The sequence below is a fragment of the Cyprinus carpio genome, chromosome B24, assembly GCF_018340385.1.
Source record: "Cyprinus carpio isolate SPL01 chromosome B24, ASM1834038v1, whole genome shotgun sequence".
In the NCBI taxonomy this organism is placed as follows: domain Eukaryota; kingdom Metazoa; phylum Chordata; class Actinopteri; order Cypriniformes; family Cyprinidae; genus Cyprinus; species Cyprinus carpio.
The window spans coordinates 5,225,782-5,243,559 of record NC_056620.1 but is presented as its reverse complement, the minus strand read 5'-3'; the positions used below and the strand labels follow the sequence as shown (position 1 = coordinate 5,243,559).

At 37.6% G+C, this 17,778-nt stretch overlaps 2 protein-coding genes across 3 annotated transcripts in view; one reads left to right on the top strand and one right to left on the bottom strand.

The window, feature by feature from the left end:
• Nucleotides 1–433: 433 nt before the first annotated feature.
• nell3 (NELL (neural EGFL like) family member 3) lies at nt 434–5,676 on the bottom strand. 2 transcript variants are annotated; one of them, XM_019067257.2, is made up of 4 exons: nt 5,238–5,676; nt 3,373–3,926; nt 2,737–2,806; nt 434–2,645 (listed from the first exon to the last, which is right to left on the bottom strand). In XM_019067257.2, the coding sequence occupies exons 1-4, from the start codon at nt 5,473–5,475 to the stop codon at nt 1,117–1,119; spliced, it is 2,391 nt and encodes a 796-aa protein (XP_018922802.2). In that variant the 5' UTR covers nt 5,476–5,676; the 3' UTR covers nt 434–1,116. The 2 variants fall into 2 exon arrangements, with proteins under 2 accessions (XP_018922802.2, XP_018922803.2); XM_019067258.2 differs by having other exon boundaries at nt 2,737–2,803.
• Nucleotides 5,677–10,688: 5,012 nt separating this feature from the next.
• LOC109049601 (amyloid beta A4 precursor protein-binding family B member 1-interacting protein-like) overlaps nt 10,689–17,778 on the top strand; it is a 24,381-nt gene continuing 17,291 nt past the window's right edge. Inside the window, exon 1 of the mRNA XM_042751798.1 lies at nt 10,689–10,838. The gene's annotated coding sequence lies outside the window, so the exon portion shown is untranslated. The remainder of the gene's footprint in view (nt 10,839–17,778) is intronic.

Here is a 17,778-nt window from a genome sequence, read left to right as displayed (position 1 = left end):
TTTATTTTTTATTTCATAGAGCCACCAGAAAGCTTTAATAAAATATTAAGAAGCATATTTTATCTGGCAAAATTTATGACTTTAATTTTTTTTTTTCAATAAAAGATTACACTACATTATTTTTACAGTAAATGAAATACCACTCCTTGCATTGAAATGCACGGGTCTAAAGGCCAACGTATACTTTGGTTTTAACGTGTTTTACAGTGAAGGCAGACATGACATTAATTTTGCCAAATGTTTGTTCACTTCACAATCTGTAATCTGTAGTTTTGTAATCTGTAGTTTGAGCACACACAGAAGCAATTAAACATATTAAAAAAAAACAAAAAACAACAACATTAATAATAATAAAAGAAAAACATAATGCAAGCCAACAACACAATAAATCATCAATAAACAAAAAAATCAACAATTTTTATTATTTCATATAATATAAATTACAATGACAGGACATTATGGTCAGCAGTATTCATTCATAGTACTAAATATAAATATTCAAGAGCTGAAAGATGCATAATGATTTCATTACATTGTTATTTTGATTTCTATAATTTCTATAATATTTCTATAATTCTAATCTTCCATATAAATCAAGCTATATTACTTGAATCCCAGTTGTTTCAAAAGGGCAAACACAAAATTGCGCACTGTACAACATACTGCACCTCAGTGTTGATAAAGTGCAGCAAAATCATCACATCAGCTTACAAATATACATTCTTTCTCTTTAACAAACACAATTTCTACAAACATGCACAAAATACTGTATGCACACATTTACATGGATTACTCCCTTGGGAAAAATTGGTCACTGCTCAACCAGCCAAAGCACTGAAAAAGTACTTTTTAAAGGTTATATAAGTTCATTGTTCTAGCCAAGAAAAAAAATGTAAATACATCCCTCCTTGCTCCTCACATAATGCCAATAAACATAGAATCTGAATGCCAGAGGAGTATTAATAGCACCTGTGCATTTCATCTATTAAAAATGAACCATTTTTGGAAAGTCGATCGGTTTAAAGTTCTCTACTTTGTCTTATGAAAGCACCAATTTTTCCAAAATATTTTTTCAGTTGATTATGGCACCTTAGATCTAAGTTTGCATACTTGGGATCATGATGCCAACCAAAGAATGGAGATGTTGGTGCCGCCCTCATGGGTGATCTGGTTGATCCGGCCACGAATGCAGTCCAGAGAAACATAAATAGCAGTACCATTCTGCACTTCAAAAGAAGTTCTCAGCCCCACGCTGGCCCACTCACTACCTTCAGGCATATGTCCACCCACCTGCTGGGCCAAGGATGTGGCCTGACCTCCATCTGTACCTTGCCGGTAAAGGGTCAGCTTGACCACACTGCAGGAGTGGATTAGTTTTAGGTTGAGTGCCACACTTACCGTCCCGACCTCCGAAAACACAAAGTTCCTCTGAGCATGCGGCTCACCTGACCCAGCTAGTCGCATTTGGTCCGTATTTGGGCTCATCTGCCTAAAAAGCAGGGGTTTATTTCGCACTGCCCCAGAAGGTAGACCTGTTCTTGAGACAGTGGCTGTGAACATGGAGGAGACAGCGGTAGGGATCCATATCAAGCTCAGCATACTAATCCCAGAACTGTCACCAAAGTAGCGGACATTGCACTGAGATGGGGCGACAATTTCAAAATTGAGCCAGTCTTCGCGTTCTACCCTTGTGGCCCCAGAAAGGTTGATGGAGGTGTCTCTGTAGTTAACGCCAGACTTGAAGGAGCGTAGCACCTCCTGGTTAGTGCCATTTCTGTTGATGTAGGCAATCAGTGTGAAACCGTCTCGAACGCAAGAATGGCCCATTGAATAGATGGCCTGTTGGAGAACAAACTTCACCACGCCAGTCTCCATGAAACGAACCCCACGGCTGTCATGGGTCAGAGCCACTATGTAGGGATCAGAGACAGTGGCTATACGGAAGGTGGGGCGATAGTTACTCTGGTAGTAGGCTGCTGTGGACATCTGTGCAGTCATGGCCACAGCGCCGGTGTCATGGGATAGCCAGAGCAAGCTGAACGAAGCTCCTCCAAGCTCATAGGCTTGAATATCTTTACTCTGGTTGCAGTATTGGTTGGGACTCTTCAGCACGAATGTCAGAGTATGATTGGGTTCCACCTCAACTGCTGCACTTACAGTCACACCCTGGAAGAACTTCCTTTCAGGTTGCTCAATTCGAACCCCGCTGAGGTCTCTACCCTCCTCTTCACTGCCGTTTATCCATATCCCGACTTGGAGAAAGTTCCTGCAGCTATGCTTTAGTGCAATGTTGTAGTCTATCCAGACCAGTCCATGTTGTTGGAGGTTGAGGTAATCATCATGGTTGGTCAACAGGTTGTTTCCTGCTTTGCCACGGATATTGAGCTGTAGCCCTGGATAGATGGAAGTGCTCTTTGACTTTGTAGGCGGTATGGCAATCGAAGCCATCCAAGACTGCGAGAGCATGTTCTCAGTCACAGTTCCACATACAGCATCACTGGTGAAAGTACAAGGAATGCCAACAGGCTCGCCATCACAGTCTGAACAAGCCTGGCACTCCTGAAGTTCTTGATTGTAGAAGTACTCATGACCACACAGCCCTGTGGACATCTCCCTCTCAGAGACACCGTGACAACGAAACCCACCTGAAGAATGAAACAAAGAGAAGCTTGGTGAATCCCAAGAGACCATTTAAAGGCAGACATTGGGGTGGCATTAAGTTTTCTTTTTGCTTACCTGGAGTATTAAGGCATTTTACTCGCTTTCCACACAGGCTTGGTAATTCTAGGCATTCATCCCTGTCCTGCTGATAGATATTTGTTACTCAAAGACATGTTAAAGATTAAGAAATATAACTTGGTCTGCTCTTCATTGAAATCTTATGTGTTGCATGCATAATGCAATTAGGGGCTTTAAGCAACAACAGCTAATGGATCGGCAACGGCAATCTGACGTAAACTGTTAATTGTCATAGCCAAAGAGCGCAAAAATCACTAAACAACAGCAACAACTGAGAGGACGGTGAAACATTCAATCATTTATCATTAGCTTATTAAAAAATGTCATTTAAACGGGTAAGGGAAAGCATGCTTTTGGCATTAAACGACAACTTGTTGTCAGAAGAAGAGTTTTTAGTCTTGTTTGATGCCAATAAATCTGAAAACCTAGATTTACCATGCAAAATATACTCGCCTTTTAATCTGTCACGTTGTAGCGACTACAGCAAATTAGCTGTACTCCCGTAGTAGACCGTTAAAATGTACACGTCACGAAGTAGCACTTAAAGTCGCGCATGTGTGATCGCACTTTCTTTGCCATTGCCGTTTAATCAGCTGTTGTTGCTTAAAGTCCCTATTGCTGCCACACTGTCACCTGGCACATCCTATCAGCATTGGGGGAGCACTGTGACACCAGGAAGAATCCAGGGGGACAAATAGTGCAGCTTTCACACTGCGGTGGATCCTTCTGGATGTTGCAGTATTCTTCAGGCCCACAAGCAATTTGACAGCCCAACACTGGGTGCCCTGCATCTCCAACTACATTCACCACTTTGGCATCCACATCTACCTTATGCACAGCATAGGACTTTTGCAGGTGGGTACGAGCTTGGCTCTGAAGGCCGGCCAGGTGGCTTTCAAAATGGCTTTGCAGTTCTCCCTGCAAGCCTTTGAACGAGAACTGCTTGACAGTCTCAGAAAGCAGACCGTACTGAGCCTTCACCACATCCATCTGCTCGTACATGCGGCGCTGCTGGTCGAGTATCTCACGCTGCTGGGAGAGGAGGGCCCCCTGCTGTTCCACCAGTCTCTGCTGCAGATCCCGGATCACTACTTGTTGAGCTCTCAAAGCCTCCACCAGCTTCTCTTGTCCCTTTGCCAGCTGTAGATGCAGGATAAGTGCGTCCTCGGCAGGGACCTCATTCTCTCCTAGTAAAAAAAAAAAAGAAAGAGTAACTAAGTGGCTATAACCCAGCAAGTGTATAATTAGCTTTAAGAAGAGAATATACATTTCCATTAACAGTGAAATACACTGGTCTTATCAAACTGAATTGTAAATATATTTGGGTTTACATGAGAACAATTATTTGAGAGTAAATCAACATTAACAGTTTATATAAAGATGAGCCAACCAGGAAATTCTCTGAATTTAATAAAACTTTTTGATATGTGAAGGTCAAAGTTTGATCACACATTTTTAAAACCAAGTGCTATTTTTTCCAACCCCAGAGCTAAAACTATTTCAATCATATGGAAATGGATCAAAGTAGTCTGCAATGTCTTGACAGTTGACTGCCAGCAAGTTCTTCAGCTCTACCACTCTCTCTGTAGTCAAGCAGATGTGTATGTTTGCAATAATAGTTCTAGGGCCAGCTGTCAAATTCCTCTATTTATTGATGTATGGAAATTCTAGTACTGATGTGAAAATTGAATAAAGTATGAGTTTTATTGAGCCTGATAGTTTGTATACACTCCCCACCCTGTTAAAAGAACATACAGAATTTCCTCTGTGATGTCTGTAGGTTTACTCAAATATCTCACACAAGCAAAAACAGGACTGCATCCTTCTCCAATAAAGAGCATTAAACAGATTTCCTCTGCATAGTTTGGATTACAACATTATATAATATGAAATAGTACCAGTCGTCTGGAGGGGCTTTGTGAAACTGTGATATCAGTTAAATTAAATCAATTACAATGTATTATTTTATTTAATAATTTGTGGGAAAATAATTTTATTAAAATATAATATGTAAAACTAAAATAATCAGGTGACTACAAAGGTTGGAAGCGCTTAAATTTATATTATGGAATTACCATTGTTGACAACCAAAAACCTTGTGCAGCATGCTACTTTTTTGATAGTGGAAAAATTCATGAAAATTACACAGTTCAGTGTACTTCAAATAATACCATGGTATTACCATGCTACTGCATATGTTCAACAAAGCACATGGTCATATCATGGTAGCTACTTTTTGTAGTCCAAAGTACTTTAGACAATACCCATGATATTTACCATGGTATGCGTTTTAATAAAGCAAATGGTATGCTATTTGTACAGTTATAATAAGCAACAAAAGTGGAATAAGCAACAAAAGTACTTTGTGCTATATGTATTTTTTTATAAACTATAGTAATACAATAGCCTACTCTGTTAACTTAAGTGGTACACCAGGGTTTTGAAACAAGATACTCTAATTCAAGTGCAGAACAGCTGGAACCACTGTTTCAATTCACCTGGTTTGATGTCACAAGTGAGCTGAACTCCCAGAGGAGCCCCACTCTCTGATGCAGGATATCCAGTGTCCGGAAATTCCCCCAGAAACTGAGCGGCTCTGTCTGCCACATGGATGAGGGGAGGCTGGCTGGTCCCGAGCACACACCCATCTCCAGCACAGGGTCTCGGTCTGGGGTTCGGTCGTGTCCTAAGAGGCAGACGGCACTCAGTTCCTTTACATTCTCTGGTGTCGTTCATAACATGATCTGGCCTTTGAGGCGTAACGCAGTCTGCGCATACAGGACCAAAAACTCCAGCGACGCGCGTCTGGACGGTTTCCCTTGTCTGGTCTCCAGACCGCGCGCGCTGGGACAGAAGCGTTGCGTGATGTTCCGATGGAAAGCTGGAGGGAGCATGATGGTGATTTATTGATCTGCTCTGTGTTATCGGATTGTGCTGTCGCGGCGGTGGTCTGGACGATCTGCCCACCGGACAGTGTGATCCAGAGCAGGGTCTGGGGTCTCCAAAGTCCCCAGAGCGCGCAGCGCAGAACGTGCACAATACATAAACCACTAACAAAAGCGACTTTTTGGATGACGGCATTGTTAATCATTTATCCACCTAAATAAAGAAAATAACAATTATTAATCGTGAGAAAATACGTGTTTAAAAGAGTCAATTGACATTACACAGCTAATAAAAGCACAGAAAAAGTCTGTTATCATTTAGTCCAGCCTGATCCGGAAGATAAAGTTGGTTTTCATTTTGTATGTATTAATCCGCAGATAGACTCTTTAAACAGCAAAATGATTTTACCTGCAGCTGTCTTCTGGTGGAATGTCAGTGAAAATATAAACAGCAGGAGGTGAGCGTCTCTCCTCCACTGGAGTGTGTGTGTGAGCCACTCTAAACACTTCGGAAGGAGAAGGGGCTGTGTCCCAAAAAACAGTAAGCTCCCTATCTAGGCAACATTTTAGACAGTGAAGCATTTTAGGAATCATATTTGAACGTATTTTAAGCATTAATGGTGCACATGCTGCATTTGTGGCCAAATCAGGCATGCGCACATGCAACATTTTTGAGCATCATATGTGCAATAACATAATTTTTGGGCAATGTTACCAGAAATTTTGGGCATCATAGACCCATTCATTTTTGGATGCATTAGGAATGCTATGATGCCCTAAAATGCTGTTTGGGTATAGCTCAGTTTAGTTTTGAGACACAATCCATGGCATTCTATTTCAAAAGTGTTTAGATAGAGAGGTTCTGCTCACACATATATAGCTAATGCCCCAAACCAAAGCATGTGTGCTTTTTTTGGTCTGTGTGCTAATTAAACCCAAATGTGCTGTATGTATGATGCCCAAAAATCCTGCATGTATCTACAGTGTCCCCATGTTTCTAAAATGACCAACAATTCTGCCAGCACCAATTAATGTCTCAAAACTGTACGTGCAAATCATGGCTCAAAATGCTGTCTAGTTAGGCATCTCTCTAAGTTTCAGGACACAGCCCTTATGTGGCATTCCAAAGACTTAATTAGCATCCAGGTTTCCTCAGCCTGAGTTTAACCCCTCACTCTCCCTGTCTTTTCATCTGTTTTTCATCCTTTGATGTTTATTTTCCCTTTTTGTGTTTTCGTTTACTGTGCTATGTTCGACACTGTTTAACTTTTAAACACCAAAAACCTGATTTACACTTAATCGCTCATTAAAAGTTTAAAAACATTTTGCCAAGTATTTCATATTTTAAATGAACTATATTCCTCCAATATAGTGATTTGGCCACAGACAGGAATTCAGTCGGTGCTGTGCAAGTTTGTAATAGAGGCGTCATTGTGGGTAATGGAAAGTTGTGTTATGACCAGTGTCACCTTTGTTTGTGAGCATGTCACTTTTTTTTTTAAAGACAGACAGACAGCTTTGATTGTTAAAACAGCTGTTGTCTGTCATTCAGAATCTGTCAGGCAGAAGAAAAAGTCTTAAAGGGTCAAAGTTTATTTGCTAGAGTTCAGCCGGCCATACTAGACACACATTTGGAGAGGAGAGACGGGAACCCAGAGCTCTTAATGGCTGAAAACTAAAGAGCTTTCATTTGCATGTTCACAGCTTCAGGATATTCTATGGTGCATTGGTTAATCCAAATAAATATTTAAAGGAAAAATGAGATTGCTGAGTTATTGTTGGCTATATGTTATATATCCATCTTGAAATTTAGATAATCATCATTTAAGGCTAATAATGTAAAATCAACATCACATTTTTACTTTAAAGCTCACCCAAAAATGAACCCTTAACCCTCAAATTGTTCCAAACTGGTATTTGTTTTTTTCTTCTGTCTTTTTAACATTGTTTAACATTCTTAGTTTGGATATTTTTAACAATTCTGCCACCATTCACACCACTTTGATTATTTTATCTCAGCTGACGTGTGCTATTGCTTGGACACATGTTTAGTATCTGGATATAAAAATGTAAAGTTTGAGTTACTAAGACATTTTAATTAGGCTACAATGATGTTTAAGCTGTGAAAACTGTATTCCCCATTGTAATGGCTGTAATGAACCACCAGAGTGTTTGATAGTACTGAATAGACCAATGTTAAACCAGAATAATGAGTCAACTGTGGCCTAATGGTTTTAAAAGACCATGTCCCCTCACACCCCACCATATGGACTTTTGGAGTCACTTGAGACCCAGTGTACTTTCTTTGAAAAGTGCTGAAGTATTTCTGTTCATTGTCAGATCAGGCCATGACTCATGAGCTAAGCTGTCATTTTATGCCAAATGCGCTCACCTCTCCAGCTGTTTAATAATAGTCTGCTTTCATTCTCTGCATAAAATTTGTCAGTTAAGCAATAGTTCACACACACACACACACACACACACACATGCACACACACACACACACACACACACACCACACACACAAAAGAAAATTTGCTAGTTTACATTCAGGCCGGCCAAGTTGTAGATGAGTTTGTTTTTCTTTTCTTTTTTTGGAGAAATGTGTAGCAATACACACGATGCCAGGCCATCAGTTAACATCTTGTGAAGTAAAAGCTGCATGTTTGTAATGAATAACTCTATTAAGGTGTTTTAATAGATAGTTGCTTCTGTATAAAGTAATTTATAGTCCATAATCTATAATAAGGCTTCCTTCAGTGAACAAAGTCCATCCCCTGTTGTCCTCTCACATCACTGATTTATTAGTTTAGAACTGTTTTGGATTGTTTTGGCAGTGCTGGATCTATGCATATTTCTCACCGGATTCAGACGAGATGATTTTTTCACTGGAGTAAGCAATATTAAAACCATCTTAATTATGGAATTGTTTCATACATGTATGGACTGGAGTGCTGTGGATTATTGTGATGTTTTTATCAGCTGTTTGGACTCTCGTTCTGATGGCACCCATTCACTGCAGACGATCACAACAAGTGATGTAATGCTAAATTTCCTTTAAATTTGTTCTGATGAAGCAACAATTCATCTACATCTTGGATGGCCTGAGGGCGAGTAAATTTTTTACTCAAAAACTATTATTTTAGATGAGTGCATGTGCCTTTGTGGTTGGGGTGAGTCACACAATCAATAAGAACACACTGATATTAAACAGTATTTGACTTTTGTACTCTCAGCAGTGCACGTTATATAGTTTTTTATTTCATATTGTTGATGGTTTCAACTTTTGTGTTTGACATTTACTACAAAAATGTTGTTTTTTTTATTATCATGTTAGTAACTTTGTACAGACGAACAAAAACAACATGGCATTATTTTGGTTTACATAATGTCAAACATTTCTGGTCTCATATGTTTTGGTTTGTGCCACACAGTGTTTCTCCTACTTGAGCTGGTGGGGGCTTCAAAGGAAAATTCATAGTGAGAATAAGAACATATAAAAAAGTCATAAGATCGCATAATTGGTAGCAAATGGTGAGGTTTCCATCCTCTTTTAAGAAGAGAATAAACTGTAGATGCAGTAGGTTTATTGTTAGCCAAAATTACTCTGAGCAGTGTTAACTAATTAGTTACAGTCATGTGAAGATGAGGTTAATAGATGTGTTGTTGTCTCAAATGTCCTTAAATGTCCTGAAACTGTCTTTCTAGGACTTGTGCTAAAAAATTTAAGTTTGTATTGCCTTAGAATAAATTCCTAAAGTGGCTTAATTGGCTGCATCTATCTACATCCAGCTGCTTCCAACTCACCACAACAACATGGACCTGAGATTGTTTACTCAGCCACTTGAATGGAAAGAAACATTGTTTAGGCATGATTAAGTTAGACGGTCTCTATTCAAGTTTAGCTTGAAAAAGTAAGGAATTGTGGAAAAGATATATTGCTGAATCTATAAACCCCATGAAGTCAAATGAGTTTTATGGCTTTTATCTACATTCATTTTGGCATCTACAGTACTATAAAGAACCTTTATCCATCGCACAAAACATTCTTTATATTGGGAAAAAAAGGTTGTTTCCGATTATTTTAAATGGTCTTCACATCAAGATTTTTTTTTTTTTTTTTTGAGGAACTGTTCACTGAAAGGTTCTTTGGGGAACCAAAACTTGTTCTTCTGTGGCATCGCTGTGAAATGATGACAGGAACTGCGTTCCCAGATTCAGTAGGAAATATGTCAACACTGGAGAAAACCCCATGAAATGAAGAGGTACGTTTTCTATCCAAAGCTATTTCCCTCTTTATTTGGACACAAACAATAAAAACCAACACTAAAGTCCAAACGCATGTCTTTTGTCCTCCACACTGCAATAAATATTTCAATTTGTGAATATTTTCTACGTGTTGTTCAATTCTGGCCCAATGTCCCGACACACTACATTTCATACACTTTTTGTTATTGCAAATCTAAATAAATCAAACAAGCACAATAAAGCACAGCTTACACAAAAGTCACTTTTAAACCAAGCTGCTTCCACAAATCTGGGGGAAACCTTTTTGCCAGAAGGATTTGCTCAATACAAACACCCAGTTTTTCAAATGACAAGATGTTAATTCTGACGGCACCCATTCACTGCAGAGGATCAATTGGAGAGCAAGTGATGTAATGCTAAATTAAAAGTCTATTCTGATGAAGAAGCAAACTCTTCTACATCTTAGATGGTCAAAATGTTCATTTTAGGTGAACTATTTCTATAGCATTAATAATTTTTATAGTTGCATGCAATAGAGTCACTAGCCAGCAGGTTTATAAAATGACATGGCTTCATTTCAAGTTGAAACGTATCATTGCTGACTAAAAGCAGACATGCATAACAATGGCATCAATCATTAACAGGGAGAAACACTTATCAATCATTGACCAATATGTAATCTACAGAGAAATAATAAACTCGGTGGCTTGTCTCGTGCACAATCTCAGCTGCGCACTTGTATGCTGGCTGCTTTTCAGCGTCAGATGGTATGCAGAGACAGGTTTAGACCTGAACTTCCGTGTCAAGCAGCAGGAAGTGTCAGTGACTAACATACAAGCGCCACAGCTCAGCAGCCTCCTGCATGTGGGTTGGGTGGTGTCCACCGTTAAACAGGAAAGAGAGGCATTTTACAGAACTTATTCATGACCCCAACACCTAGTTATTAAAACTGCCAAATCAACCACGGTAAGTGATGTTTTTCCTCAAACAAATGTTAATTTTTAGGACTAGGTTCAGTGTGTTGATTTTTTTAATCAAATACCTGTTACATTTGACAATAATCAAATCACAAACAGATGATTTTATAGTGTCTCTGGTGCTTAGTCTTAGTCTAATTCCACAGTTCTGTAGATTATTTTCATTAATGACTCATTTTAATTTACTTTACCTGATTGTTTTTATGAAAATAAAAAAGGAGTTTAAATGCTAGACCAGTACCTATATGTTGTAATGATGATGTGAGTCAGTATATTTGATTATTGATTAGGGTCCAGACATAAAGATGACATGGGCAGATTTGCTTTTGACCAATATGTTGTTTGAACTGAGCAGAAGGCGCTGTGGAAAATAGCTCAAACTACTCACTCTTCTCTTCTGACTGGATTACTTATCAATTAATTCATTATATTGCTGTGACTGGTTACCTGTTGCACTGTTGGACACAGCAAACAGAACAAATAACACCACACCCATATCAGTGTGATATTTGCTAAAAACAATGTCTAATAGTTTTGGACTAACAGTAGTTTTCATTTATCATTAACGCTTCTCAAAACATAGTTTCACTGTGCATGAATCATCAGTGCATGTTATTCCAAATGTAACAATTTTTGTCTTTGTAAGTTTTTATCAAAATTTGATTATTTGAATAGTCCTCAACGATCCACTGAAACGCCCACATTACAGAATCCAAACAATTCTTGATGGATAAACTGCCACAGTATGGAAGTAAAGTTGGGAATGTCATTTCATGTTGACTTAGAATGGACAATATATGTTAGATTTTGTAAAGAACAAGCCTTCAGTTTTTGCTGTTTGGCTTGTCCTCAGTTACTCGGTCTAATTTGGAATAACACATGCTGTCAGGGCTCTAAATTAGCAAATAACAATAATTTGTACAATGGTGACTGAAGGAATTAGAATGTCGTCTACAAAAATTTCATACAGAACAATGTGAACTCCTGCATATGCATACGTTTTAGCCTCAAAGCATACTTTTTTTTTGTCTCGGGCTCTACTTGCTTATGATAAAGCGGTTTAGTGTTTCAAACATAAACAGCTCACAAGTTAAAGTATACAAGCACTGTGACAGGAATCATAGAACGGCACACCAGCTGAACTAAAACACTGTTTGATGAAAGAAACAAACAGGAGACTGTTTTTCTATCAGGTTACCCCAATCGTCAACAGTCCGTCTGGGTCTGTAATGACTGTTTTTCCTCAGACTAAAATAACTACTAAGGAATGATGAGCATCTCAGTGATTTTAAAAAGCATTACTGCAGCACATTATACTGTAGCTACTAGGCTTCTCAGAGAACTGTGAAAATGAGCTGTTAAGATATGTTTACATAGCTCTTTCCCAAATCATGGAATACTGCAAAATAAATTTGTTTATAGGTTTTCTTGTGTCTCCAAACAATGACATTTACAGGTCAAAATATTTAGTCTGTTTAGGAATCAACTCTTATTTTTAGTGTTATGCTATAAAGCAGGTATCACTATTACTGTTGCATTAAAAGTAGGTTTTTGAACAAACTCCAAAGTAAACTTTGCCGTATACTGTAACTAATTGTGTACTTTTACATGCTATATAAATGAGTATACCATAAATTGTGTAGCTTGTTGATGTGCCTATGCTATATTTTTTTTTCCACAGTGGACCTACAATAAGGTATTAGTTGTTATAGATTTATATCAGAAATGTACTTTTTAAAGAACTAAAGAGTTCATGAAATTTAACAAAATTCAGAACTTTTGTGACAGTTATCCTTCAAGGTAAGACCGGTTTGATTGCAGTAAAACTAAATAACTTCCTTGATATTTAATTCAAAGCACATGCAGTTGTGAAACAGATGGAAACATTGAGCTCATTTCTTTTCCAGACCTAAAATCCTGCACAGATGCCCTTGATATGGACTATTATTGTTACCATAACACTTAACAAAACAAATGAAAAAGTCATGATTCTTGAAGCATAAAATATACCGGAAAAAATAGATTAAACAGTATCACTAGAATGTCCTCAAACGAGTCAGATAACCAAAGATTTACTCTGACACAAGGTTTTCAACATGACTAATGCTGGGCAATTGCATGTTTTCATTTCTTCCTGTATTGGTACGACTCAGATCTACACTGAAAAAATGTTTCATTCATCCAAATAAAAAAAATAGGGTATTGATTCATATCTGTATTTTTTAACTTGATCCAATGAAAAATTAAATAACTTGTCCTAAACAATATTTCTATGTCAATGAAAAACTATTTTATAAAAACCTGGCACAAAGTATTTTTATTTTTATTTTTTTGAAGAAAGTCAATTAATTTAAATTTGATTTTTGATCTGAAAAAATATCTAGATTTAATTAAAACAAAAATTCTCATTTAAGAAATTTATTTTGATAGTTTTTCATAGACATAGAAAATATTGTTTAGGGCAAGTTATTTTATTTTTCATTGGCTCAAGATAAAAAATATAGATGTGAATCATTACCCTAAATTTTTTAATTGGACGAATTAAAATTTTTTTCACTGTAATTTCCAAGTTGTTTTATTTTTTTCCAATTTGTTAAACTAAAAAAAAAAAAAAAAAAAAAAATAAAGGAACATTTATGCAATTTTCTGTTTTATTTTAATTCAATTCCAAATGTTAATTTTAAAAACACAACAAAAATGTTTTGTTTTTTTTTTTTTTTTTTTTTTATCTGAAAACATTTCCCTTTAAAACATGAAAAAACTAGTTTAACAAACTAACATGAACATTTTTATCTCAGAATCACAACAAATGGTATCAAAACTATATGGTTTTATTCCACTCCGAGTTCACAGTATTGGCAGTACTGAATTTTAGGTGCTAACTCACCTTTTTCCAAGGTTGAGCATTACCTGCTGAAATAAAATAATAAAGTGCTTTTCAAACACTTAGTCCAGGTGCAGAGCATAAAACAGTCTGAAAAAATGGACATAGAAGGCCTGAGATCAGTCGTTTCAGCCATTACAAAGTTTCCTTTCAAGATGTCTCCCACTCTAGATGGGTTTAGATCTGAACTTTCTTGATCAACGCTGATAATTCTTACTGGAGTCTGTCTTGTCATCTGCGTCCTAACAGAGGAAGAGAAGAAAACAGTTCGATAAAGACATTATCAAGTCAGTTAGATAATGCTGTTGTCAAATACTCAAGAACATATGCTGCGTTTACACTGTGTTAATCTACTTAGAACTGTGTTTCTATGGCAACACTATCGATGCCTAAATTAATCTGCAGCAGTCAGGTACAGTCACGTGATACAAGTAGAAGTTCTACAAGGACATCAATTCTTTTTCCAAGTTGCAAACTTGTAATTATGGCAAATACACACACATGGGATGAATGCACTTATACATACCTGGTTTACTTTGGGTGATGTCAGGACAACTGTTGTCGTTGACAACTTTTGTGAAGAGCAAACATTAACGTTACAGTCTTTATAATGGCATCTGACTTAAGGGTTTACATTTAAAACTGTGCAGTGTGTCTGTCAATAAAGTGATCCTTCCTCATGAAACAGGTCTCAGTTTAACACACATGACATACAGCTGATCTGGAGTTCTGCTGTGAGGGTGATATAAGTGTACATTTTAGCGCATAAAGTAATTTAAATGTATGTACATGCCTGATGTGAACAACGACATTGTTTCGTTCTTGTATAACATCCATGTTTGAACATAGAGACAGGGTTTCACAGACAGGGCTTAGTTTAAGCTAGGACTAGGCCTTAGTTGAATTAGGATATTTAAATAACTTCTATAAAAAATGCCTTAAGAACTTTACTGGTGTGGCATCTTGAGACACGACAATGGCACTGACATATTTTAAGATGTGCCAGTCAAAGATATTTTGTACAGTTGAGACAGCTTGAACATGCATTTTAGTCTGAGACTGACCTGTGAAACCCGGGGATAATGTTTATATAACGTTATCTGTGCTCTCTTTTCACAGTTATGAGGGCCCATATTTAACACTTCTAAAGCATCTCTTCCATTTCTTCTTTCCTTCGAAAACAAGATAGTCGTTAAGAGGGCTCTGAACCTTGATTGAACAAAAGTATATTCATCCGTTTTTGTATTCATACCTTTAATTATTTTAAACTTATTTTTTTAAAAACAGCCATGTCTATTAAACGTGGTCGTTAAATTATCGCACTCACCATTTTAGCGCCACTATCGTCTCTCCTCCATTTGCAATCGCGGCTGCTGTATGAATTAAATTAACTTACATTCCTCATAAACAAAAATGACACATAAAACAAAAGGAAAAGAAGAAAATAATCTTAGTCGATCTCACTGGTCCGGGGTTCAAGCGCAGTTTTGTCCGCTGCAGGCGCGTGAGGAAACTAACTTAGCTAACAGATGAGAAATGTCCCGTCGTTTACAAAAAAAAAAATTTTCCCATAACAAAAAGCATCCCAAAAAAAAAAAAAAACAAAAAAAAAAAAAAAATGGAAAAAAAATAACATCCATACACCTAACTTATCTAAAGCCTTCTACACACTGCACGATTTTAGCAATCCTATAAGATCATTGCTGGTCACACTGTGCGACATGGATCTAATAAACTTGGGTACGACATGCATGTAGACTGTATGATGATGACACCTATTGACTCGTAGGCAACGACGCTCGTTTCTATTGAAGAATAAAACATCATTAGCATGCGTTAGTGGTAAACAAAAAGAGCATAATGAATCACACTTTGACAGTTGTAGTTTTTATGTGTGCTGAAAAAAGTGGGAGCGGTGAAAGTGGAAGAAATGAGAGCTGGAGGTAAGCAGTTTTATGTTTTAGTGCCATGTTGCGTTGATTTCATGTCACATTTTTACTGGTTGTTCAGTAAACATGGGTCGTATCTGCAAACAAATTGTACTAATCGGTGGTCCTATGTTGTACAGTGAGAGGTTCAAAGATGGCCGTTGTCACAGTCTTGCGACCAAAGATAGCCTACGATAATTTTCTGGCAGTGTGAGAAATTCAGCATGATCATCGCACAATAGCCTTGTCCAAATACCCACACTTGTGGTCTTTGCACTTGATCACTTGACTACTTATATGACGTATTTCTTGTATTTGGCCCAAGTGTTCAAGTGAGGATGAAGACCACAAGTGTGTGTACAACTTTTCATTACCTGATGGGGACACACTTTAATTTCTGGTGCTTCTAATTGAGTGACAAAAAGCATTTGATGTACAGAATAAATATAGGCTACTCACCTTTGCAACAATAAAAGTTTTGAACTTTGTTTTACTACCAAATTATATGTAATATCTAATTATTATTAATATTTCACTTACATTGGAAAGTTTTCCGTGACCTCTCGCGATCTTGGCAAAAAAGTCTTGCGATTTATGCCGCGTTCCAGGCAACCCGTAACACTGGAACGGCAGTCAAACCCGTGACTTCCCACCCGTGAACTCGTACTAGATCGATGTTCTCCCCAGTTCCGAGGTCTGACGTCACATAGCCCGCGAAACAACAATGACATAACCTACAGATAATATTGCCTACAGATGCAGTGTTTATGCAAGTGGTACACGGTGAGAAATAGACTTTAGGACAATATAATGTTGCAATAAAATTAATAATCTAGCTACAATTCCGCTCAGACAGTTTGGTGTGACTTGCCTGGAATGCTACAAAGTCATGAGTCGCGGTTTGAAGTCGTGACTTACGGACTCAAAAACCTGCCTGGAACGCAGCATTATTTCTAAAACATGATGCATGATGGGATACAAATACCGCTCCTGAGCGATACTGGAGATAGTGTGTATTTAGTGTGCATTAAGGGCACTGCGCTTTGGCATTTTTAAGATCTGGACAGTCTTGCGCACTTACTTCCTGTCGCGCACACGTGCTCTCAAGTGGCCAAGACTGCAAGTGTGTGTATTTGGACAAGGCTAATGTATTTGCAGTTACGACCCATGTTTACTGACCAACCAGTAAAAATGCGAAATGAAATCAACGTGACATGACGCTAAAACATAAAACTGCTTACCTCCAACTCTTATTAACTGTCAAAGTGTGATTCATTATGCTCTTTTTGTTTACCACTAGCACATGCTAATGACGTTTTATTCTTCGATAGAAACGTGTGTCGTAGCCTACGAGTCAATAGGTGTCATCATCGTATAGTCTACATGCATGTCGTACCCAAGTTTATAAGATCCATGTCACACAGTGTGACCAGCAATGATCTTATAGGATTGCTAAAGTCGTGCAGTGTGTAGAAGGCTTTACTGTGACAAATGGTGTTATTAACGGACTCACAGCACCAGTGTGAGGAGGCGTGGTCATGATATAAACTTAATAATATGAGATAATCTAACCCTGATATTTTACATTCGTCAAAACAAAAATATATAAGTCGAGCCCTTAATGAAAAGTATTTATATTTATCAATGTTTTGAACTAAAAAAAAATATTTGAAAAATAAAAACTAATAATGGTAAATTTCATAGAAAGACAAAATTATTAATTGGATGACGTACTGCTTGAAAAACTTTTTTCAGTGTATGTATAATAAATCTAACAAAAGACATTTACTTATATTTTGATGTGAATATAACTGATAATATAATGATGCCCATGCTTATCAGTTGTTAGGAAAAAGACACGTATACAAAGCACCGTATTGTGATAGTTGCATAGAGATACAGTAGTGAGTGTCATCTGTTTCCTGTTGCTTTCAACATCTTGTGAGGGGAAGTTTCTGTAACCACTTCCCCATGTGTAGCGGCACATAAAACAGCTCTCTGATTGGCTGCACGGCAGTACTTCATTTAAACAAGAGGATGCAGCAAGGTTTAACTCACAGGTGCTGGAGTAGACTCCGGCAGTTTAGTCTGACATAGTATTAATTGAAGAACTTGTT